Source organism: Alosa alosa, chromosome 9, assembly GCF_017589495.1.
Source record: "Alosa alosa isolate M-15738 ecotype Scorff River chromosome 9, AALO_Geno_1.1, whole genome shotgun sequence".
In the NCBI taxonomy this organism is placed as follows: domain Eukaryota; kingdom Metazoa; phylum Chordata; class Actinopteri; order Clupeiformes; family Clupeidae; genus Alosa; species Alosa alosa.
Window position 1 is genome coordinate 26,524,982 of NC_063197.1, and position 24,296 is coordinate 26,549,277.

Consider the following 24,296-nt stretch of genomic DNA (forward strand, 5'->3'; position numbering starts at 1 on the left):
ACTGTTCACTTTTTCTAAGGAGGATGCTTTAATCGTTGCTTTGAATGGTATTTTTCACTATGTATTCTAATTGCATATCTATGGAAAAAGCTTTTTAAGAGTCATTTTAACATGTTTCCAGTGCACACCTAGCCTATGCCATAACTTACTCGGCCAGATGAACTGTTGACTAAAAGCATAATTAGTATGCTCTGCCTGGGAAATCACTTTGTAGATTCACTTGCACATCAGTGACATATATTTTGATCACATATTGAATGGTAGTTGCCTTGGTTACTAGTAACAAATCATGGTAAGCATGCTAAGATATAGGAATGGTGAAAGTGATTTGTGTGGTTGGCCAGGCTATATTAGTCTACTTTTGCTGAGAATAAACCTATAAAATATTTTAGGTTAAAGTAGTGTGGTGTGGGTAGACTCCTGCAATATCGAGAAAGCCTTGACAGATGCAGCCTGAAAGACTCGACACTGAAACGGAAACACACAAAAAGAAATAGACACAATAAAGCAATACAACTTCAACCCCCAGAATGCAACAGCTGCATGACGTATATTTCAGGAGACTTTCAGGGGCAAACGTCGGTGAGCGACATATCAACACCGCCGCTATAGACTCAACACCTTGTGAACTACATAATTTGTTATTGTATACATCATTTAAATTACCTAAATTCGTCGTTGTTGTCATATCTATCCATTTGCGCTATGCCCTTTGTGGTTAGACGAGCTGTTGCCTGTTGTCGTCCAATAATAGCGTGCTATCTTAAAATTAACGTTAGCTGCACAATCTGAAGGAATATGTTTGTTCCAAGATCACTGAAGGTAAAGAAAACCTCAGACAGTCCTCAAGTAGCGAAGAAGTGCAAAGTGAGTGTGGAGGAAGTCAAGGGAACACCAGACCCCAGCTGTTCCGTGACAGAAACACCTAATGGGATCGCAGGAACCATACAAAAGCAGGAGCCAGTCGAAACAATAGCAAACAGTGTCACAGACAGCATTGCTAAGAGCGACAGCCTTTGCAGTGAACCCGACCCGCCCGACGACGAATCGGTGGGAAAAGACAGCGAATATGAGGAGCCCGTGAAGTCTTTCAAAAAGAGTCAGAGATGGCCAGAACCGGGAGAGCCCGTTTGTGTCATGTGTGGACGATATGGTGAATACATTTGCGACAGCACCGACAATGACGTGTGCAGTCTAGAGTGCAAGGCGAGTCACTTGGCATGTATGGGAAAAGGTCTATTGGCAGATATTCTGAGTCGCAGTCAAACAACGGTGGACACATCATCTCAGCCAGCTTGCTCAGCTCTGGACACTGCAGTGGACGAACAGGAGCAGGACTATTCATATAGACAGGAGGACTTCATTTCTTCCTTGACAGAGGAACAAGTGCAGCGAGTTAAACGAGAGTTAGGTATTGTGACAGATGGCCAAGATGTGTCCAGACCCATTATTGAGTTTGAGCATTGTCGTTTCCCCCCAGTCCTCAGCAAGAATCTTAGCAAGGCTGGATATGAGGCACCCACCCCCATCCAAATGCAGATGATCCCTGTCGCACTCAGCAGCCGGGATGTGGTTGCCAGTGCCGACACAGGCTCAGGGAAGACAATGGCTTTTCTTCTGCCAGTGATTATTCGGGCCTTGCAGGTAATAATTCAAGGATTATGAAGGGTTACAGAGCAAAGCTCTGTGTTAAGTGGAGTTTGGAGTGAATATCCACTCTAAAATATCCACTCCAGTGGGGCAGCCGTGCCCTTGAGCAAGGCACCTAACCCCTCACTGCTCCCCGAGCGCCGCTGTTGAAGCAGGCAGCTCACTGCGCCGGTATTAGTGTGTGCTTCACCTCACTGTGTGTTCACTGTGTGCTGTGTGTGTTTCACTAATTCACAGATTGGGATGAATACAGAGACCAAATTTCCCTCACAGGATCAAAAGAGTATATATACTTATATACTTATACTTATCCTTGGCCCATGCAGACAGGGGCCCTTAATGTTCATTTTATTGGCACTAAGGACTTAGAGGAAGAAATTCTGGTGGTGCATAAAGTAATACTAGAATATTAACCTATTTGAGTCACTAATTTTTAAATAGACTAGCCTAGTTTAATAAATGACCTATTTCAATTGCTTTGTAGGTTAGGCCTCATTCCTGTTGATACCAGTAGTTAACATAAACATAACAGTTAAGATTATGCAGCAAAAGTTAATTTATTATTACAGCAGAAGTCATCTTCAGACCTGGTAAAGCCTCTTTGGTAGCCGGTCATGTTGAGTACCCAGACTGTCTGGAAGTCATAGTTATGATGAGTAATTCACAAGGACTCATTGCTGCTATTTTTATCAGAAACAGACACGGCTGCATGCCCAAAGCATGAGGGTGGTGGGCCAATAGGAGTAACCTGCAGTATGATGTCAAATGGATGCAATCCCTTGCATGACATTTGACCTGTATAATGTTTAACGAGACATGAAATTAAAAAAAAAATCAGTTTTTTTTTTTTTTTTCTGATGCTGTCTCCCCCTGAAGATCTCTGTTCCATCTTCTGCTCCCCTTAGAGACAAACCCGACGAGCTCCTTCCAGTCCGACAGGCCTCATTCTCACCCCGACGAGGGAGCTGGCCATCCAGATCGAGAGGCAGGCCAAGGAGCTGGTCATGGGGCTGCCCAACATGCGGACGGCCCTGCTGGTGGGAGGCATGCCAATGCCCCCTCAGCTCCACAGGCTCAAGCAAAGCATCAAGGTACGACCGACTCCAGGGGCCGCCAGCACTGCTCCCAAAGCGGCCCTCAGACAGAGGGAGTAATGAGGTCATAATGAAACTGGGCCATTTGCAGCTAGTACCGCGGGACTGAATCGGAATAGGGTTTATTTATAATCTCTCATTTTGAGAGTAGATGGCTGTAGAGTGAGATGGAACACTTGTATTTATGCATTTATAAGTACTTTTAAATCCAATTCAAGCATGATGACTCAGACCCTTATGACATTTATCAAGGATTTTTTTCTTCCCTCTATAGATAATTATAGCGACCCCTGGGAGACTCCTTGAAATCTTAAAACAGAAGGCCGTGCAGCTCGATGGAGTGAAAACGATAGTTGTGGATGAGGTGTGTAGGTTTCTACGTTGCAAATAGTTCTATACATATTACTGTAATATATTTAATGCCCTCTATTCCTTTTACAAAACGATTCTAATGTCCATTCAGGCAGATACCATGCTAAAGATGGGCTTTCAGCAGCAGGTCCTTGATATCCTGGAGGAAGTTCCAAAAGACAGGCAAACTTTGCTGACATCTGCCACTATTCCCATAGCAACTGAGCAGTTAGCAGAACGTCTAACGCAAGATCCTGTCCGTATAACCATTGGAGAGAAGAACCAACCGTGTGCCGATGTCCGGCAGATAGTTCTCTGGGTCGAAGAGCCATCAAAGAAGAAGAAACTGTTCGAAATTCTGAATGTGGGTATTTTCGTTTCCACAGTTCATCTTACACATCACAAAGTATTAAGATTGACTGAAGATAAATTGCTTCACAGTGGCCCTCATACACACTTAAAAATTATACAGGGATAAAAAAAAAAAAGCTGAGTTAAAATGAGGTGAATCTGAGAGGGAATACAATAACCCTTTGGGTCATATTTAGGTGGACCGCACAGCTCTGCCCCCTACCCCCTAAACAGAGGAAATGGGTGGACCCTTGGCCATGGACCTGGTCCAAAAAATGGAGTAACGGCTCATGCCACCAACTATGTGTGGGGCAGCAACCAGGAAATGGCTGCGCTCCCAGTGCCATTTTTAAAAACACACCAGCATCTTAATTAAAAGCATGAAAGTGTCTGTTATTTTCATTTGAAGTGTACTTCTCAAGTTCCTCCTGCATTCCCTCAACAAGGCCATTCCCCTAGGCATTAAACATTTGGCCGACCCACTGCCGAAAGTCCATTTTTGCAGATGCTTAAAGAGAACACAGTTTTTCAGGGCCATTATTTCAAACACTTAATTCAGAGTTATGAAGTTACATATCGCCAGCCCTGTATTCACCACAACACTTTGTTTGTTAAAGCTACTATTCACGTAAATGGCCATAAACATATAGTATCCTTCAGCTCCATGAGTGCATTTGGAGTTCATGTTATTTTATTGGCGTACCAACACTACTCTGTTGACACTCTCCTCACAGGATAGGAAGCTTTACCAGCCGCCTGTGGTGGTATTTGTGGACTGTAAGCTCGGGGCCGACCTGCTCTGTGAGGCTGTGCAGAAGGTGATGGGTCTTAAAACGGTGGCCATTCACTCTGACAAAACCCAGCATGAACGCAACAGGATTCTGAAGGTGACAAAAGCAGTTGATGGTGCAGGAAGTTGTGATTGCTGTTTAAAAGGGACAGTGGTTTCTTTATTTGGCTTTGGCATATGTTAGCACTTATTGTGGTTTAAGTGCGTAGCAGGGAATTTGGTTAAAATTAGACTATGCTTAATGAAACATACTGTTTGAACTTTTGAACTGTTTTAGGGCCTGCTTGATGGAGACTTTGAAGTGGTCGTCAGCACTGGAGTTTTGGGCAGAGGCCTAGACTTGGTTAATGTGAAGCTAGTAGTGAACTTCGACATGCCTTCCAACATGGATGAATATGTTCATCAGGTACAAATGATTCTGAGAATGTGCACTGGTGTAAACAAAGACATAATTTCCTCAATGGTTACTTTATTACAACTTGCATTCCAAGTAACACTACTGATTACGTTTTCCAGATTGGCAGAGCTGGAAGACTGGGTCATAGAGGCACTTCCATAACATTCCTCAACAACAGCCACAAGCGACTGTTTCTTCAGATTACAAATCGAGTGAAGCCCACAGGTTCCCAGTTACCACCTCAGCTGCTCAACTCCCCATATCTGCATGAGCAGCAGCGGAGGGAGAAGCAGAAGAGAAAGGAGGACACTGTTGTCACCAAGGAGAACCTGCTTGATATTATTAGAAGACATGACAGAAGTTCTGTTAGGAAATAGTCAGTGGTCTAATTCCTGGTCTATTAAATAATTTTGTATAGTTGTGTTTTCAGAGATAATAAAACTAAACGATTTTTTTTATTTGTTGTCTGAGTGTTATTCCTATTTATCAACAAAAATGTCCTTCACGTCTTGAGCTAGGAAATGCTGCCGCCTCATGGCAGAGCTTCACCATTGCAGTTATTTCTGTAATGACCACAGACATGACGTAATATTTTTAGAAGAGCCAATCAAAGACGACCTGGGGAGTTTGAATGTTGAAGCGGAAAGACGCGAAAGACAAGGACAGGATAAAGCGCTTTTAAGGTAAACAAATAACTGGATTAGTAAAAGTTACGTTTGTGTCCATTACAAAATGTATTCGTTTTCGTTTATATTGTTTCATAGCAGTGTTGTAAATAATCTCAGCACCCATTGGCTATAGGGCTTTTAACTGGTTTGTTAAGAATAACGTTACTTGGGACACTCACTGTCCTAAATTCAGTGATTCACATGCAAGGCGGAAGAGATGGCTAATGCTAAGGCGTATTATTAACCTAGGCAACGTATTAGCCAACGTTAGCTAGCAAGACGTTTTGAACTAAGACATGAATACAAATAAAATCGTTAATTTTACATTAACTGTCTGCCTGTTTACCCAAGTTAACAGTTAGCGGAAAGTAGGAAGTTACCTCTGCTGGTATTGCCCAACATTAACGAATCTGCTCCTTAGCATGACTAACGTTAACTTAATGTTAACATTATACGTTAATGTTAAATATTGACTATCAGATAGCTGCTACATGGAATAGTCATAACTTCAGTTTTTTCCCCTTTATGTTGCAGGTACATTGAAGACCTGGCTCATTTTAGTTGATTTTACATTTTTATGAAATTGCTAGATGTTTTAATTTGAACGTTTGTTCTCATTAATTTAAAAACTCATAACGTCCCTGCATGGTTTCTCTAAATCAGATATAAGTTTAAATAAGCTGTCAAAACTCAAAACAGCTGACATCATGGATGAGACCACAGCATCTGTGGATAGATCTAGAGAGACCAATAAGACCTACATAATATCAGAACCCTCGAAAGAGAATGACTCGAGTACAAGACTAACTCTCCAAAGGAGAAAAACTGAGAATAAAGACACAGGGAAAGGCGAACAGTCGGACACATCCAACGCTGAAAACCAAATGCAGGCTCCCCAAAAGAGGTTGACTTTGAAGCGTAGAACGAGAACAGGATCGATTGGCAAAACACCAAACACTTCTCGGGCAAAACCAAGTTACCGAGGGCCTAGTGGTGCCGAATCTCGACAGTCTAAGATCCTCTCGGAGCCAAACAGTCGTACACCTCGTGCTTCAAGTGTCCTGCGCTCAGGTAGCGTCCGAGAAAGTGTGTTCAAAACCCCAGCGAAGGACGCTTCAGCAAGTCGAACAAACACGCTAGCACAAGTCAGTGGACGAGCCCCAAGGTTTACACAGAAACTATCAGCAGAGATCACTACTAAAATGGATATTTCAAAGTCAGACGGTCAGAGCAGTACAGTTTCAACCCCTACCAGAACAACACAGTTTGGCAAAATTAGTGTAAAGAAAGAAGTCTTCGAGCGCTTGGCCGGGAAGGACGCCAACAAGACTGTGTCATGCAAATCTGCAAGTTTGGAGAGACACATGACTGCATCGCAGGTGACTTCAGCGTATGGAAAACCCGGTGCATCTAGGCCAATCAACAAACTGCCAATCTCCAGTCAGAACAGAATGCCAACTAATACCCCACGCACAATACAGGCCGCCAAATCCATGACCTCTAGTAGCTCAAGTCACAATGGAGCTTTGAGGTCCAGGGCATCAGCAGAAACGGCATCAGTTGCTGAGTCTACCGCTCAAGGTACTGAACTCACACAGGACTCCTTCAAGATGGAAAACAGTGCAGTGACTGTGGCTGTAAGAGTGAGGCCTTTCAGCAGCAGGTAAGAGTCTGGTTTCTGTCATTATGGCTGCCAGTAACAAAGTGAATGGCCTTCCCCTCTTGTAAAATCTGTAGCAAATTTGGATTTAGGAAACAAATTCTGTTGATTCTTTTCAGATTTTTTTTTCTTCATAGTTGACTGATTTTCTAATGTTCATAATACTGTTCATGAGGTAACATTAGAGAGATAAGCATAACTAACTACTTGTATTATGTCTTGTCTTTCAGAGAACAGAAGGAGAATGCTACCCAAGTCATATTCATGGATAATCATGAAACTGTTGTTCATCACCCCGACTCCAAACGATTTACATTTTCATTTGACTTCTCTTTCTGCTCCATCGATGAAACAGATCTTAATTTTGCCAGCCAGCAAATAGTGTACGAAAAATTAGCCAAACCTCTCCTAGAAAGAGCCTTTGAGGGTTTTAACACTTGCCTATTCGCCTATGGCCAAACGGGATCTGGAAAGTCATACACGTAAGTATTGGGTTCAGAGCTACACAACACATTTGAATGTAAATAGACCTGATTGCATCCAGGAGGTCTGGGGTTTATACACTTCCGTGTATGTCATTACTGTGCTTTTTTTTCTTGTGCAGCATGATGGGATTTGGAGAAGAGGTTGGGGTGACACCAAGATTTTGTGAGGAACTTTTTTCCAGGCTTCCAAAGGATAACAGTAAAGAGGTGAGTGAGTTACTGTTAATTGGTTAGCATCATTGGTGTAAAGTTATTTCCATTTTGTCATTTTTGAATGTTTCATATTGACTGAAGGGGACAGACATTATAAATGTGTTTTTGTTCTGATTATGTAACATTCCATCTGTATAACAAGACGTTTAATTCCACAGATTACTTGTCATTTGGAGATGAGCTACTTTGAAGTGTACAATGAAAAGATCCATGATTTGCTCATCGTGAAGGATGAACAAAATCAGAAAAGGTTGCCGGTAAGCATAACTTTATTAGTGAAGTCAAGTTTATTTATATAGCGCATTTCATACACAGAGGTCATTCAATGTGCTTTACATATTAGTTTCACTTGTATCTAATTTACAAGGACACATTAAGCCTACACCCTCATTATTGTGTTTTGTGTACGTTGACGTTGTGTTTTGTGTACGTTGACAGCTAAGAGTTCGTGAGCATCCCATTCATGGACCCTATGTTGCTGACCTCTCCACGTGAGTAGTGCTTGACCTTTTTGGGCAGCAGTAGTGTCAACCCACAGAGGTGAAATTTTTAATTCTAATTTCAATTGAATTTCAAATGTGCTCCTGGACGCATGATGGTTGGCCATTAAATTTGAATCAGCGAGGTGGGAGTTCAAAGTGTGTCCGCATTGTTCAAAAATGCCTTTTTATTTCCTTTGCAGGAATGTGGTGAGCTCCTATGCAGACATTCAGGTGATTTATTATTTTTTTTTTTTTCCCCTTTGTCACATCAGCACAATCACACAGGCCACAGCACACAATGGCTGATCCACTCCAGAGTGTCTCCCCATACGGGAAACATCTGCTAAGAGATCTGATGTAATGGAAGACGGCTCTCTGTGCCTTGGTTCTGTCACGTTACACACACAAACTCTGTGTCTGTCTCACTCTGTCCATCTGTCGATTTCCCTCTCTCTTTCTTTCTCTCTCTCTCTCTCTCTCTCTCTCTTCTCTCTCTCTCTCCCTCTCTCTCCCAGGGTTGGCTAGAGCTTGGGCAATAAACAGAGAGCCACTGCGGCCACAGGCATGAATGACAAGAGCTCCAGGTCTCACTCAGTCTTCACCCTGGTTCTGACTCAGACTAAGGTGAGAGATTCCTCTTTTACGCCCAGTGGAGGTTGAGAGCATATTAGTATTAAACACAGTTTTTGTGCAGCGTTATTGTATGAATGCATTGGCGTAACTTGCCCTCAACATTTCATGGTGTGTGCATACCAATGTATTTACAGTATGAACCAATGTCTTATGCCATCATATGCATTGAAAATAAAACCAGGTTGCCAATGGGTTTGGACTAAGTTGTTAAGGGTGCTGTGGTCACTGTGCACTGAATGTGTTTGTACAGACAGAGTTAGTGGAAGGGGAAGAGCATGACCACACCATCACCAGCCGGATAAATCTGGTGGATCTGGCTGGCAGTGAACGCTGTGCATCCGCCCAAACCAGTGGAGATCGGCTACGGGTAAACAACCGCGTCTCTCTATTACTACCACCACAGTAAAAATGTCATATATAAGTATTACAAATCTGCTGAAAATGTATGATGAAGCGAATATGTTAAAGATGAAAGGGTGGGATAGGTTTATTTGTGGTACATAAGGAGCAGATGATGGGTTACTTCATCAGGGCTCAAGCTACATTGTGGTCTCTGTGCAGGAGGGAGCCAGCATCAACAAGTCTCTTCTAACCCTGGGAAAGGTCATCTCTGCGCTGTCCGAACAGGCCCAGACCAGGAAGAAGGTCTTCATCCCTTACAGGGAGTCGGTCCTCACGTGGTAAGGAGTGATGGCCTAGAGAAGGCTACTGCGTTTCGTTACGGCAGTCTGCAAAGCATTAGCCTCCGAATGGTACAAATGAGAACCCCAGGGGGAAATAGCTGAATGAAGGCGCTGCTGCTTGCGCCATTGCCAGGCTGACACTGTCTTGTGTCACTGACATAGAATAATCAGTTATGGAACCAATGTCTAAACCAAAAACAGATTTTTAATGGCCTTGCGCTCATGAAATAAGAACGAAGGCCATTATTATCGGCTTCTTTATGCTCTGGCAGTATGGCAGTGCTATTACTGTGCCAACACCGGAGATGGAATTTTGAGGTTCATCCGTGTGGACTGTGTAATATACAAACCCTGGAACCAGGAGGCAGAGTTAATGAGGTAATGAGTGAAATCAACTGGCTCTTTAAATGAATATGACCATGCTTTGGTAGAGTTTGAATAGAAGAGAATTATTCACAAGAAGATCTCTAAACCTTTGATTTTACGTCTGTGTTCAGTCACATATATTGGCGTTCACGGTTGCCCATTGTAATTGAGTTATAGTCAGCACTACCCTTTACACGTCCTGATATTTTTATTGAATAAAGAACTTGATCAGTATTGGACTTCCTATTCATGCAGCTCTGTGATTTATTGTGCAAAGAACTAGTGGGGAAGATCAGGCAAACGTATTTAGATCAGGCGAATGATTTTCAGCTGTCTGATTCCAGGTTGCTGAAGGAGAGTTTGGGCGGTAACTCAAAGACGGCCATGATTGCCACGCTCAGTCCGGCCGCCAACCACGTGGAGGAGAGCCTGAGCACGCTGCGCTACGCCAAGCAGGCCCGCATGATCATCAACGTGGCCAAGGTCAACGAAGACACCAACGCCAAACTCATCAGAGGTCAGCACCCTTTCATGCCACTCCGCCAACCCCTCTCATCCCCTTCTCCCTCCATCTCCGCCAACCCCCCTGTGCACATCCATCATTGCTCCCGCTTCTTTTCAATTAAACTTCTGTCCAGCCTTGTCCTCAGGCCATATTTATGCACCGTCATTCACCTGGGGGCTAAAACTGTCATGCAGGTGTTATTCAAACAAGATTGCATTTGCAATGCATTTTGAATGCCATCAGATGGCACTGTTGTGAAGCTGAATGAGGAGTTAGCGCGTTGAAGGGACTCTTTAACACAGCAGTGAGGTTTATTTATTGTAATGAGTTGTTTTCACATTTTTTGTTTAATTATTTTTGGATGCATAGAGCTGAAAGCGGAGGTGGATAAACTCCGGGCGGCCCAGATGAGCACACGGGGCATCGAACCAGAGAAGATGCGGCTGTTTCAGCAGGAGATCGTGGCCCTCAAGATGCAGCTCACGCAGCAAGAGAGGGAGATGGCTGAGGTTCACCGGTGAGCGATGAGAAGTGTCCATAGCGTTGGCCTGCTTCAGAAGTTTGAGGGCAGCCGTGGCCTACTGGTTAGCGCTTCGGACTTGTAACCGGAGGGTTGCCGGTTCAAACCCCGACCAGTAGGCCACGGCTGAAGTGCCCTTGAGCAAGGCACCTAACCCTTCACTGCTCCCCGAAGCGCCGCTGTTGTTGCAGGCAGCTCACTGCGCCGGGATTAGTGTGTGCTTCACCTCACTGTGTGCTCACTGTGTGCAGTGTGTTTCACTAATTCACGGATTGGGATAAATGCAGAGAGACCAAATTTCCCTCACGGGATCAAAAGAGTATATATACTTATACTTATACTATAAGTCGTCTGAGCGAGAAAAAAAAATATCACAAGTGCTTCTCAGGGTTTCTGACTTCTCTATTTGGTTTTAGTTCTTGGCGAGAGAAGCTGGAACAGGCTGAAAAACGGAAAAAAGAAGAGGCCAAAGAGCTACAGGTGACTGATTGCTATAAATGTGATGCTATTGCTATATTTTATATCAGTATGTGTTTGTATCAGGGCTTAAATTTCACTGCGGGATTGTGGGTATTGCGCATAATTTGTTCAAGTCCCGCAACTCTAGCCATCATAATGCGAGAAATTCCCGCATACACTTTTACAGCCTGTCTGATGACGTTAATATAATCATGAAGTGGCATGAAGGTGGTGCTATTGACCGGACGGATCAACTACCGAGTTGAATTGAACATAGCCTCATGCAGACGCAGACACACACACACACACACACGGAGAGAGAGAGAGAGAGAGAGAGAACCACTTTGCGCTTACGCAAATAGGCTACTACGCAACCATGGAAAACTTTTACATCTGGAAAGAGCTCCTGGGTAACTATCCTGCTAGCTCAGGTCACGTCAACACTTGATCTCAGAAAGATTGTCTTCAACTTAGTTTTTTGAACATTAATTTTATCTAATAACATAGAAAACATAATGAATTGCATCCACATATCCTTATGCACTATGCAGAACTTTTATTCACTAGCGACTAGCCTAAAACCGTCAGGCTGAAGGGAGCCTCACGTATTTTCTTAAAGTGACAGGCACTCAATTACACCTACTCATCACCAATGTGCACTCAATTAGACCTACACAACACATTAAAGATATGCCTAAGTGTTATAGTTTAAACGTCAATATGAAGCATTCAAATGACTAAATATGTTTAGCTACTAGTAAAATGCTATACATTAAAAAATACATTATTAACTAAATACACTCTATATGAATTAACAAATATATGAAATAGAAACATAGCCTATCACATAAGCCATAATTTTCAGTGTGTGTGTGGAGAGAGTCAAGCAGAATCTAGGATGTCCACTGTTGTGAATGATCCCACTACAGTATATATTACTGATGACGTCAGGGTGTTGGGGGCCCCAAAATCAAACACTTTTTAAAAAAGTATTGAAATTGCAACCCCCGCCCCCTTCCCCCTAAATTGTGTAAATCCCCCCTACATGAATAACCTAACCTAACCTACATTTTGAAAAATGAATTTTAAGCCCTGTGTATAGAAATATGTTTATCATTAGCAATGTCATCAGTCATTTCATGAAAGTGCTGATTGGAGCCTCATTTAGGGAATGTAGTTACCTTTTTAAACTTCTAATCTGTCATTTTCTTAAATGTACAATTTTCCAAGCCATATCCAGTATTAGGCTATATGTTTGGTGCATGTTTTTTTTTCTCACATTTTTATATCAGACACTTGCACCAAGAAAATGTATTTGTTCTTGTTGTGCTTGGCCTATACAAGTGCTTTTGACCCACTCTCACCATCCCTCCCTCTCTCTCTCTCTCTCTCTCTCTCTCTCTCTCTCTCTCTGTCTCTCTTTCTCTTTCTCTCTCCACTGTGAAACAGCGGGCGGGCGTCACCTTTAAGGTAGACAACCGTCTCCCCAACCTCGTCAACCTGAATGAAGACCCTCAGCTGTCAGAGATGCTCTTATATATGATCAGGGAGGGACAGACCAAGGTCGGCCGGCTGAAGTCCGAGTCCGCCCACGACATTCAGCTGTCTGGGGCACTCATCGCGGATAACCACTGGTAAGAAAGTGCCCAGCCGCTCATGTTCTAGAATGACGGTCTAGGCCGAATAAAGTTTTTGATTGAGTCATTTTAGTAACTATTTCAAAGTGCTATTAAGTTAGTGATAAATGTCATCAAAAGCAATGGATGTTCTACTGCCCATCTACACAAATGTATTAATGAAAGATAGCTATCATCCAGTTGTTCATAATTCAGATTGGCTATGGGCTGTAAAGCCATCTTTGTCTCATTACAGTTTTCCTCAGAAACCAAGCTTCCAACCATCCTTTGCAAGTTTACATATGACTGACTCACTTCTCTTAACATGTAAATGTGATTCATGGTCATGTCTGATTTTTCCACTTTCTTTTCGCTCTTTTTTTTTTCTTCTCAGTGTCATTTCCAATGTAAATGGAACAGTCAGCATCTTGCCTATGGAGAATGCCAAGACCTTCGTGAATGGGAACCTTGTGTCCGAATCCACTGTCCTTCACCATGTAAGGATGGGGGGGAAAAAAAGGGGGAAGCTGGATTTGGTGCAGTGCAAAAAAATATGGGACTATCCTGAATTGTGGCTCAAAAGATGTTTGTTTTTTTTCTCCTAATTTATTTGAAATGAACATTTTTAATTGCACCATTTTTTTCCCTGTCAACAACAGTAAAGGAGAGCAGCTTAAACAAACTAGTGAATCACATTTTCCAGGGTGGTTTATATTTGGTTTGTCTGGTCTGGTCACATATGCAGGGGGTATCAGGCAAAAGGGGACTGTTGAATGCTCTTATTTTTAGGCATACCCTGGTTGTACGCACCACAGTTATCTGATTATATAAATTCTTGATTATGGTTCAGGGGAAAATGTTTGAAGGCTGAATGCAAACAACATAGTGGAATTGAAACAGTGTGTTTTATATGATTTGTGGTCTGTACCAGAAACTTTCCTATGTTGAAGAAAAGAAAGCCAACTGCTATTTTTCTCCAATCTATAACAACTAAAGTTGGTTTTAGTGTAATTGTGTTTGATTTGTGTAGAGTTGAGTTTGTGCCACACAGAGGAAATTAATAAAACCTCATAGAATGTGAACTTGAGCATGACCTCCACCCCTTACCCTGTCAGCATGGTCAAACCCATCTCGCTGTTTCCAGGGCGACAGGGTGATCCTCGGTGGCGATCACTACTTCCGCTTCAACCACCCCACAGAGGTCCAGAGTGGGAAGCGGGTGTCCTGCTGGTCCAGTGCTGGAGATGGCCACAAGGACTTCGAGTTCGCCAAGAACGAGCTTCTAGCCGCCCAGAGGGCCAAGTGAGTTCAGACATGTGTTTTTGTGCTAGAGTTGCGCTTTAGTCTGCCAGATACGAGGGAAGAGCGGGAAGTCCAACGGACTTGTTTTTTCCATGTACTAAAAATTATGAGTTAGCAGTTCTTTCTTCTTTTTGATGCCTGAAAAGCCTCATCTGTCTGTTTGAGAATGTTAAAGTTTTGTCCATGCTTAACAATTCCTCCTGTGAATCCAGGCTGGAGGCTGAGATTGAAGAGGCACGACTCAAGGCCAAAGAGGAGATGCTGCAGGGCATCCAGGTGGCCAAAGACATGGCACAGAAAGAGCTCATCTCGCAGAAGCAGCTCTACGAGGATAGGATCAAAACTCTAGAGAAGGAACTGGTATGGGATATCTCAGTGTGGTGGAGCTCTGAGCACAAGACACAACATGGACCAGGTCTAAATCAATGTACTGCTAAGTTCAACCAGCAGAAACAGCGCTAGTACGACTAATGTTGTTTTTGGATCGATTCCTGACTTCTGGCACCCCAAGCCCAACATTTCTTTCCCCTCAGGAAGCGTCATAAAACACTGTAAGCTCTTTTACGGGTGAAAATGTAATGTAGCTGCCCTGGCTAACTCCATATGCTTGCTGTCCCTCAGGAGGAGGAGAGCCAGCGGAAGAGGAGGCAGGAGCTGGACAGTCAGAAGGTGGCTAGCAAGATAGAGGAGCTCAAGACCGCCAAGTCCATGCTGGAGCAAGAAGTCAGTACCCACAAGAAACGGCTCCACATGGAAGCTCAGGCAACCAGACAGGTGAGTGAGTGGGTGAGGCGGGGAGAGGTGGGGTGGGGGGAGAGTGTGGGTGGATGTGGAGAAAGCAAATACAGCTGCCTACAGTGGTGACATCATTTCAAGCTCAATCTGTTTATTCTGTTCACCCCATAATCCAGGCCATGGCAGACCATGACATAAGGCATGCCAAAATCATCGAGGCTCTTGAAGCCGAGAAGAGGAAGATTGCGGAGGAATTTGCTGAAATCCAGAGGAAACGGGTCCTCAGGACAAATCACACTCCAAAAACTGGTACGTTGTCATCATTACAGTGGGAGAAATGTTTCTGGTGTTCTTTTGCCACAGTGAAGTTGTTTGTCATTATTTAAAGAGGAAACATGCATTTTTTTTTTTATCTCAACTCAAGTTCAACTTCATTTGGCATTTGTCTATATTTGACTTAGAACAACTGAGTTTAAAGGAACGGTATGTAAGATTGTGGCCAAAACTGGTACTACAATCCCCTTCCCCTCCCCTCTGACTGGCAGAGCTGGCAACCTGGATGCCATATCAGGGCCATTTTATGATTAACTGAAATACATTTCTTACATATGGTTCCTTTTAAAAGTACCAAATGGACTGGTAAAATGTTTGACATCATATTAACTAGTGTCTTTAGGAGATATAGTTGGCAAAGAGGCACTTTTGTGTGGGTCGGTTTGTCCCAGACAAATGACCAGAATTGCTTTTTTGCACACACTGAGCAGCCAGTGGGAATAACGGGTGTGTTTCTGTCCTTCATATTACCATATACCACCAAAATGAATTAGAAGATGATTGCTAGACTAGTGGCCTATATAAATGTACCTTCAAAAGTGACAGATTGTTGCATAGTGATGTTATAAGGATTGTACTCGGTCACAGCGCTGATACAGACAGTGGGTTGTCATACGCACAAAGACTAATGTCTCACACACAAAAGTGAAATGTATATTATCGTAATTGCAGAATTGAATGAGACAATACATATGATGACGCATACAGTGGGGATGTCCTGTAATAAATAAGGGCGCATGTGAGAGTGTTTGTCTTGAGTTTGTAAACACAATAAAAGAAAAATGTCTTTCCTCTCGTTGTTGTTGGAACCCCCTCAGAAACCCTTAGTGTTGGCTCAGTTCCCGCTGCGTCTTCAGCTCCGCCACAGTGGGATGCTATGAAGCTGTCGCTGATGATCGAGGAGGCCAACGCCATCAGCAAAAAGCTGAGGAAGCACACCATTTTCAGCAGGTACTCATACCATGGGCTAACCACGACCTCACTTGTTATGTAATTGATTTTGAATGTCTATGACTATGAAATGTCCCAAATCGGTACACCACCGGCAAACTATTTGCAAGGAGAAAATGTAACTTCCAGGAATATGTTTTAATGTGTGTGTCGCTCCAAATCCGTGTCTCCCTCTTCCAAATCCTGTTATGTTTTCATAGCTTCTTTTTTTTTTTTCTTCTTGCGGTTTGAACCTCTCCCACTCATGAAGGCATGAAGTGTCAGAGCAGGGGTGTGGAGACGGAGAGCTGCAGGTCCAGCTCCAGAATACCAAGCTGGGCATCTCCACCTTCTGGAGCCTGGAGAAGTTCCAGAGCAACCTGGCAGCCATGAGAGAGCTGGACCAGGTACACACCCTGTGGAAAGCTTTTTTTTAATATTGTATGGAGTGTTTAGTTGGAGTGAAATGTAAAGTTTGCCAATTGAATTTGGCAACAGGCACATCCTTCCAATAATATGCTCTTTGACATTGTTGATGGTTAATTCAGACAACGGATGGTTGAAACAAGTTACTGTTTTTTTTTTGAAGTTTGAGCATGTCTGCCACCAACATCTTATTTGTGAATTATCATCCAGTCATTGTGTGTTTGCTTGAATTGTTCTTATCTAAGCCAACAGATGCATGACCAAGCCATTTGGGCTCCGACAACAAACCTGTTGCCCTAGCTTTTGCGCCTGAGTGCTCTGCCAAAAATTTGACAATGGAGCTTTAGACAGATTGTTTTTGCTGGGCAAAGAAGCCTCCATGGTTAAAAGTGACACAGTGTTGTTTTTGGTTTTCTGTTAATTAAAAGAGATGTATTGGCTCTGAGATCACACACTAATTTATGTCTCTCAGGGGGAGCGAGCCTCCAAAGACGACGATGTGTTTTATGACCCCAATGATGAGTGGGAACAAGATATATCGGCCTCTTCCACTGCCTCCTCCCTCTCTCGACGGAGGTAATATCTCTGGTACTTTTCCTCTCTCCTTGTCCTTCTCTTCCTTTATCATTTTCTGTCTCTTTTTCTGTCTTGATTTCTCTTTCTCTCTCTACTTTGTCATTCTCTCTCTCTCCAAAGTCTCCTTCCACCCCTCTGCTGTTCATAACTGTGGTGCTTATTAATATTTTATGCATTGCTCTCCCACAGCTTGTATTTCATAGTTTTTATTGTGCAAATTTCCTTGGCCGTACAGATCTGTCTTGACTTTTACGACCGAACACTAAAGTGGAGTCTCTCCGGAGCACAATGGCGTATTTCACAAAATGGTGGCATGAATTCACCATCCACAAAATATTAGCATATGCCATTTTTCAGGCTGTTAAATAATTTCACCCGCATAAAAAATGTTGTCAGTTAAACTGGCTTTCTTCCCGCCATCTACCTAAAGTGCAAGCTCACAACATCAGCCCCTCCACCCCCAACCTTCTTCACTGCCATCGCCATTTCAGTTTCTTCTCCTTTCTATCTTTCTTTCTTTCTTTCTCTCTCCATCTTGTTTGGCATGTTTGTTACTCGAGTGGTAACCACTGTGAATCGAGGGCGAGCCAAGTGCAACATGGCGGCGTTTCAGGGTTTCCTACGCACCCTGGCGTGTGCCCGGATCCCAGAGATTTTCCCTGTCTCTGCAGCAGTCTGTGACCCCAGGTCACTGCTCCCTGTGGTGCCTCTCGTAGTGGCTGGCCCCAGGACTGCCGTCCAAAAAAAAAAAAAAAAAATAGCCATAGCTATTTGCTTGTCATTATGATGAGTTTGTAGATTCCCTCACTCTTAAGAATTAGCTGACATAGACCTCAACGCAGAGAAAACTACTTAGAAGGCTTATGTTATTAACCAGTACGTTTGAAAAGAAAAAAAAAAGAAAACATTTCCATGATCACCCTTCAAGCCATGTTTGCTGTTATTAGGAAAGTCATCCTAAACCACAGTGATTTATTTATTTAATTATTTATTTATTTATTTTTTCTGCTCTGGCACAGAAGTAGGAGTTTGCTGAAAGGCAGGAGGATCTCAGGGCGACTGTACGAGATCCGGGTCCACCCCATCCAGAGCCTGAACAGCCCGGCACCGCAGTCCACTGGTAAAGCACTCACACCCATACTCCTAGCGGGGATGGGAGGGGAGCGGAGGGGAGCAGATCTGTGTTTACGTCTGTGTGTGAGAGGAGCGAGTGAGCGTAAGTGTGTGGGGGCGTTGATGGAAGTGAGGCTTCAGTCCAGAAGAGCTTTCCTGGACTCCAAATCCCCATTTCCTCGCCCCCAAGACGATGCCGGGTTGGACCGTCCATCAAGGTTAAAAATCCTGGGCCCTCTCAGCACGGTCCTTCTCAGCTGCTCAGCTCCCACAGCGAGAGAAGGGACTGGCTATTTAAAACCAGTCTGTCGTGTCCAAATAAATGTAAGCACTGGTTTTCGAATCAGAGCTACATTAGTGTGGCAACAGTTTCCATCTGTCACGTATGAGCGGGGCCTTCAGTTGGAGCTGCAGGCGTATGCGCCGACTTCTGAGGAGGATTATGTCACTTTGACCCCGTTATAATGTCAAAGTGATTTACCGTGTGACTGGATCAATCGTACTGTAAAACGAATGCTGGTGAACATTATGCCAATGCTAAATATTACTTTTGGACTTTAAAATAGCTAGCTCTATAAAGTCAAACTACAGCATTTATTTCAACATTATGAAGGAGTTATGTCACACACACATACACACACAGCATTTATTTCAACATTATGAAGGAGTTATGTCATACACACACACAGATACACACACAAACACACACACACAAACAGAATGCTGAGTGCTTGTGGTACTGTGCTGACCACTAACGTCCTGTATCATTTGGCAGTGGGACTCATGGGAATGAAAAAGCCCCCGTCCCAACTCTCTAGCACCTCAGACTCAGCCCTGCCAGGCATCAGCAAGGACCTGATTGGCCAAGCAGTTGCAAGGTTGCGGGAGTGTCACCATGGCGACGAGAGCGTGGCTGACAGGCTGACTTCTGACTTGCTGAGCATCCACTCTGCGGTGAAGTCCATTTCCACGCTCTACCATCAACTCGATGATGACAGCCCAGAGAACAGTAAGCTTGAATCAGTGCCCGACTAAAATGATTATTTAAACAAAAACCTTTCCAGAGAAGTTTCATTGGTTCATATGATGTTATAGTAATTTGTCAAGTCAGTTAATACAGACAGAATTCATGTTCAGATCGATGGATGATATCCTGATTTTTTTCACAATTTCACACCCATCAGCTGACCTTTGTTATTCAGACTGACAAATTAACGGATCTGTATGAATCACTCTTTGTGGGGCACATCACATTCTGACTGTGGCTAGGCAGTGATTGTGAAATATTTATTTTAATAACAATTTATTTATTAGTTTGTTTGTTTAAAATGTGAATATGTCTTCCAGTGTTTGTGTACAATGTTGAGGCCCAGACCCAGCTGGTGAAGGGCACTCTGGCCATGGAGAGGGCCGTGTCCTCCACGCTCATCTGGGTGTCCAGCATCAAGCCGTGCGGCGGCGCACTATTCCTCGCTGCAGAGGAACTCAAGACCGAAGTGAAGAAAATGGGGGGCTACTTTCAGCTTCTCATTCAGGTGAGCACCGACAGGAATTGGCCTCCTTCATTTGCCAGACAAAGATGAAAGGAATACAGTGTCCACATGAAGAGAACAAGGTTCTATCTGTATGGCAGTTAGAAATACAGAACACTCATTGTAGAATGTCTGATGTGAGTTTAATGGCATAAGTGGGGAAAAGATGATAACTGTAACCCCTCTGTTTTGTTCCCTTCCTGTGTGTGTCTTGGCCAGGGCTGTGACTCTGAGATCACATCCATGGTGATCGAGGCCCAGAGTAAGATGGGTCAGTGTTTGAGTGCAGCCCTGCGCGCCATTGGCCACCTCTCGGTTCTCACAGGGACGGAGATGCACGTGGTGGAGCTGGGCTCTGATGCCGTAGGCAAGGTAAAGAACGATGGGTCAATGGTGCACGGGGCGACGTTTAATCCTGTGAGACCAAGAACACAGCAAGGGCATTTTGGGTGGACAGCGTATCCATGCAGATGAGTATGGAGAACGGGGCAATTGCTATGGCCTTTAACTCCTGTAACGGTGCACACCCAGAGCTGTGGGTTAAGTAAGGGATAATGTATAGCAGTGCTTCCCAAACTTTTTTTCTGGGGACCCACTTTTTAAAAATGACAGACCATCGCGACCCATTTCACTTCAGATCTAACATGCAACCTGCATGCAATCATATTGTTTTAGGCCACAGGTTCTCAAACTTTTCTTGGGGGTATTCTTGCATGCAAGAAGTCGTCACTCTTCAGCATAGTAAGATGTTCCTATTTCTAAAGAGAGATGTTGTAGGCTACGTTGCGTTGCAGACAAATGGATCCATAACACCGTCAATTCCTATGTAAACATAGCAAGTAACTCAAGTTGTTATATTGCAGCCTGTTTGTGGAGGTTTCTTTATTTGGAAAGTTGAATCCGCATTTTCCTCTGGAGTTAAACGTTTGTTTGTAGGCCGTATACCAAGGCTGTGTATTGATGTAGTGGCAAGCTATGTTGTAAGAATGTGAAATGAATAAATATCAGAACAAGAGGCTTTTGCGCAATAGTCAAAAGATAATGTGCCTTTATTGTAGGAGAGGAAAATGTTTAAAATGTCTATTTAAATAGTAGGCTAATATAATGCACTGTTGAGCGTTTTAAATCCGAAATAATAAAGAATGTGAGGAGGTTGCTATTAACTTTTAAAGAGTGCATCTACAATTGAAACTATCTACAGCCTATGACGCAAATTGAATAGCCATGTCTGGTATACGGATGTCTGCTTTAGTTGACTAGATTTTAATCGGTCAAGTTGAAGAGCTGGTGTCCGTTAATGATTGTGCAAATAGGCTGATTCATGTCCCTTGCATTTTGCAACTACGAGGTCCATGGCAGGTGCCCCACAGAAATGTTTCATTTTGCGAATGAGATGTCCACGCTGTCCCTTCTGCGACGCGTTCGCCCTCCAGTTTCAGAGCTATTCTAAATGCAAAATTCCACAGAGGGATGTGACTGTGGTAAACAAACTATATCCTAATAGAAAACGGATAGCTTTCCTGGCTAAGTTAGGCCTATTAGACAACATAAATTGTGCTGACGACCCAAATAAAATCTCCTGCGACCCACCTGTGGGTCGCGACCCAGTCTTTGGGAAACACTAATGTATAGAACGCCAGTCATTATTGGGAAAATAAGTCCCGACAGGGCGAACCGCCCTGCTTCGCCCTGAAGGGACTTATTTTCCCAATAATGACCGGCGTTTTATACATTATCCCGCTTATTATACTGCTACTTGCCAAAACGAAAAAATAAACTCCACGATATGTCTTTTTTAGTTTGTAACACACGCTGAACTTGAATCAAACGTTCTTTAAAACACAGCTGACCAACCTTTACTTTTGAATGAAAATCCGTTGCCATTGACAGCGGCCATTATTTGGAGGTCCTTAGACGAAAATAATGACCGAATGAAATAATACTTGCATTGTGAAGAGCCGTATAATAAGTATCGTTAAAATGAATCAGCAGATAGGCTCAGTGTGATAAGGGCAACCCTTCTAACTTGTGGCCTTTGTCCTTTCCTCTCTATAGTGTCCCCCACTGGAATCTCTTCTGGATGGCACCAGCAGAGGTGTTCATGGTCTCTTGGAGGAAGGACTCAACATCAGCAAGGACATGTTGAGGGAAGCTCAACTGATGTATCCTAAAAACCAGGTGACGTGTCAGTCCCGTTCCTATGGACAATTTGATACATAGTGACTCGTCATGCAGGTAGATGGATCTTATAAAGTCAACAGAGGTGTTAAGACACCTACACATGACATCCTTTATTTGGGTGAATTTGGGGTTTTAGATTTATGTGTGAAAGGGGGAAAAGGAGTTCCTAATTATATGTGACTCATGGCCAATGTGTGCCTGTTTTACAATTGTGTTTGCAGCATTTGCAGAGCCTCAAAACCAAATCTCTGGACACAGCCCAGGCCCTTCAGAGCTACCTTTACTGCAATATTTCAGTAAGCATAACAACCTGCCTCTGATTCTGACAAAAGGAGAGCATGTCCCCCGATTAATGTTACTCCCACAGCCTCTGGCGAGCTTTTATGACTCTTATAAAATCAAAATGGCCTGGGAGCTTATCTGCCTGCTGTAAGGTGCTTTGGCAGGCGAGTAATGAATGTGTTGAATGAGCGGCAATCAGTCACCCCAGCATGGTTACTGCTGTTATCTTCCATGCCCAAACTCCATGGTCATTGTAAGCTTTTTACATAAACACAGGAATTGAGGTGTGTGGCTGTGAGGGGGAGTGTGTGTGTGTGTGTCTGTGTGTCTGTCCCATGTCCTTGATTTTGAAGAAGCATGTTTGTGTTTAATTCATATGCTGTGATGTTGTGGTTTATTTTATTTCCTCATTCCTCAGTATTTTGCCAATGTGCATGTGTATTTTTCTATTCTAGCAGGGACAGGAATCTTCTGACAGGGCCAGAGACAATTCCTCAGATGTGGCAAGGTGCTTGTGTGAAATGCGGACCTCGGCTGTCTCCCTCTTTCAGCTCAACCAGGCTCTGCAGCAGCTTCACTCGTCTCTGTCTCTCTCTCTCAGAGGTACCAAAGCTCCACCAACACAGAACCACCCACTCCACCCCCACCCACCCACTCACTGTCTGTGAGCCTCATAACTCTCAGTTTAAACCATGCTCCTGTCTGCATTGTCTTCTTTCCACAGGAAAAGCTGATGACTGCAGCGTTGTTGCCGTCCAGTCCTCTTCCAGGGTAATTGATGACATCATTAGCGGCCTGCCGAGAAAAGCGGGCCCTGGAACTGGAGGGGTGGCGGGACTCCAGCTCCCCTGCGTCCAGAGCGTCATGGTCGCTCGCGACGACGTCCACGCAGCCCTGCATTCCTTGGCTTCGGCGATAAAGAGCGGCAGGGCCAGGTCCAGGGGCTCGGCAGGCAGTGTGGGCTCGAGGAGGTCATCGGAGGAGTGTAACACAACTGTAGGGAGTAACTCCTCTCACGCCTCCCTGCCGCCCAGAAACAGGACCGTGCCTAAGATAGTCTACAGTATCACAGGGCCCGAGTCTGCCTCTAAGGATGCCCGGTGGGTGTGAGCTGCTTTGAGCTCCTGGTGGTGAAGAGGCATTAGGATATTTGGATGTATATGTTGTTAATAATCTGATAGGAAAAATGCTGATTAACAGCCATACTTGCTTACCTGTACGAGGATGGTCAGTTATTTAAAAGCACTACTTTTTTTCTTGAATGTCACAGCTGTACACATTTTTTGAAGCCAAATTTTGCTAAGTCAAGGACTGTATTATTTGCATGAAGGACTGGGGACAATTTTACCCAGTGCAAAATGTGGCTAATTTTAAAATACGGATATATTGATAGATTATTAAATTGTAACATACTTATTTTGTTTTGAAAGCATTAGGTGTTGTATGGAGCTGTAGATTTTGTATAACATAACAAATTGAAGACTTTGTATGAAAATATTTGTATTTTTGCACTTGACCTATTGCACCGCCCATACACACACCCTTCCGTTATACTGTAAGAAAAATAATGCCTTTTATTTTGTATGAAAACTCACTTTGTCCTGGTAAATCATGTAACATTGGTGTTTCAATATTAAATGTATATGCTTGTATTGTCATATTGTGTATGCTTTCAGTGTCTTGAGTGAGGATGACCTTTTTGTTTTTGCTGGTAGGGCCTTACTTCTACACATTTATCAAATAACCTGTTTAGTGTTCTCATCATCCACATGTAAATGCACATGAAACCTGCATGATGAGCACAAATATTCAATGATTTATCATAATGATTAGACATCTTCCATTTTAAACCTAGTAGTAGTAGTAGTAGCTATTGTGTAGTTCAGCCATACTGTTTTATGCAAGAATTCCAATGTGATACAACAAATAATATAAGTTGTATTGTGATCTACTGCGTAAATAC

The 24,296-nt window shown here is 43.4% G+C and overlaps 2 protein-coding genes across 2 annotated transcripts; both read left to right on the forward strand.

The window, feature by feature from the left end:
- The first annotated feature begins 559 nt into the window (after positions 1-559).
- On the forward strand, positions 560-5,091 carry ddx59 (DEAD (Asp-Glu-Ala-Asp) box polypeptide 59). Its single transcript, XM_048252494.1, has 7 exons — positions 560-1,644; positions 2,556-2,741; positions 3,019-3,108; positions 3,208-3,459; positions 4,181-4,333; positions 4,514-4,642; positions 4,753-5,091. Exons 1-7 carry the CDS (start codon positions 799-801, stop codon positions 5,008-5,010), a joined length of 1,914 nt encoding a protein of 637 aa, XP_048108451.1. The 5' UTR covers positions 560-798; the 3' UTR covers positions 5,011-5,091.
- Positions 5,092-5,256: 165 nt separating this feature from the next.
- Positions 5,257-23,991, forward strand: kif14 (kinesin family member 14). The gene is given in 31 exon segments (XM_048253621.1): positions 5,257-5,316; positions 5,836-6,964; positions 7,192-7,443; positions 7,566-7,653; positions 7,818-7,916; positions 8,098-8,150; positions 8,342-8,372; positions 8,657-8,668; positions 8,670-8,765; positions 9,025-9,141; positions 9,336-9,454; positions 10,168-10,340; positions 10,698-10,845; positions 11,265-11,328; positions 12,757-12,941; positions 13,318-13,420; positions 14,068-14,225; positions 14,438-14,585; positions 14,847-14,999; positions 15,137-15,269; positions 16,112-16,244; positions 16,495-16,630; positions 17,122-17,225; positions 18,245-18,345; positions 19,114-19,347; positions 19,686-19,873; positions 20,090-20,242; positions 21,926-22,048; positions 22,273-22,347; positions 22,789-22,936; positions 23,058-23,991. Coding segments are annotated over 30 exon segments (4,869 nt in total). The 5' UTR covers positions 5,257-5,316; positions 5,836-6,008; the 3' UTR covers positions 23,444-23,991.
- Positions 23,992-24,296: the final 305 nt, after the last annotated feature.

Bases quoted from the DNA above. Each gene is read 5' to 3' on its own strand.
- ddx59 (XM_048252494.1), top strand. From the start codon at position 799: ATGTTTGTTCCAAGATCACTGAAGGTAAAGAAAACCTCAGACAGTCCT. The intron at 1,645-2,555 runs GTAATAATTCAA...TGCTCCCCTTAG, and splicing joins TGATTATTCGGGCCTTGCAG to AGACAAACCCGACGAGCTCC. The intron at 4,334-4,513 runs GTGACAAAAGCA...GAACTGTTTTAG, and splicing joins AACGCAACAGGATTCTGAAG to GGCCTGCTTGATGGAGACTT.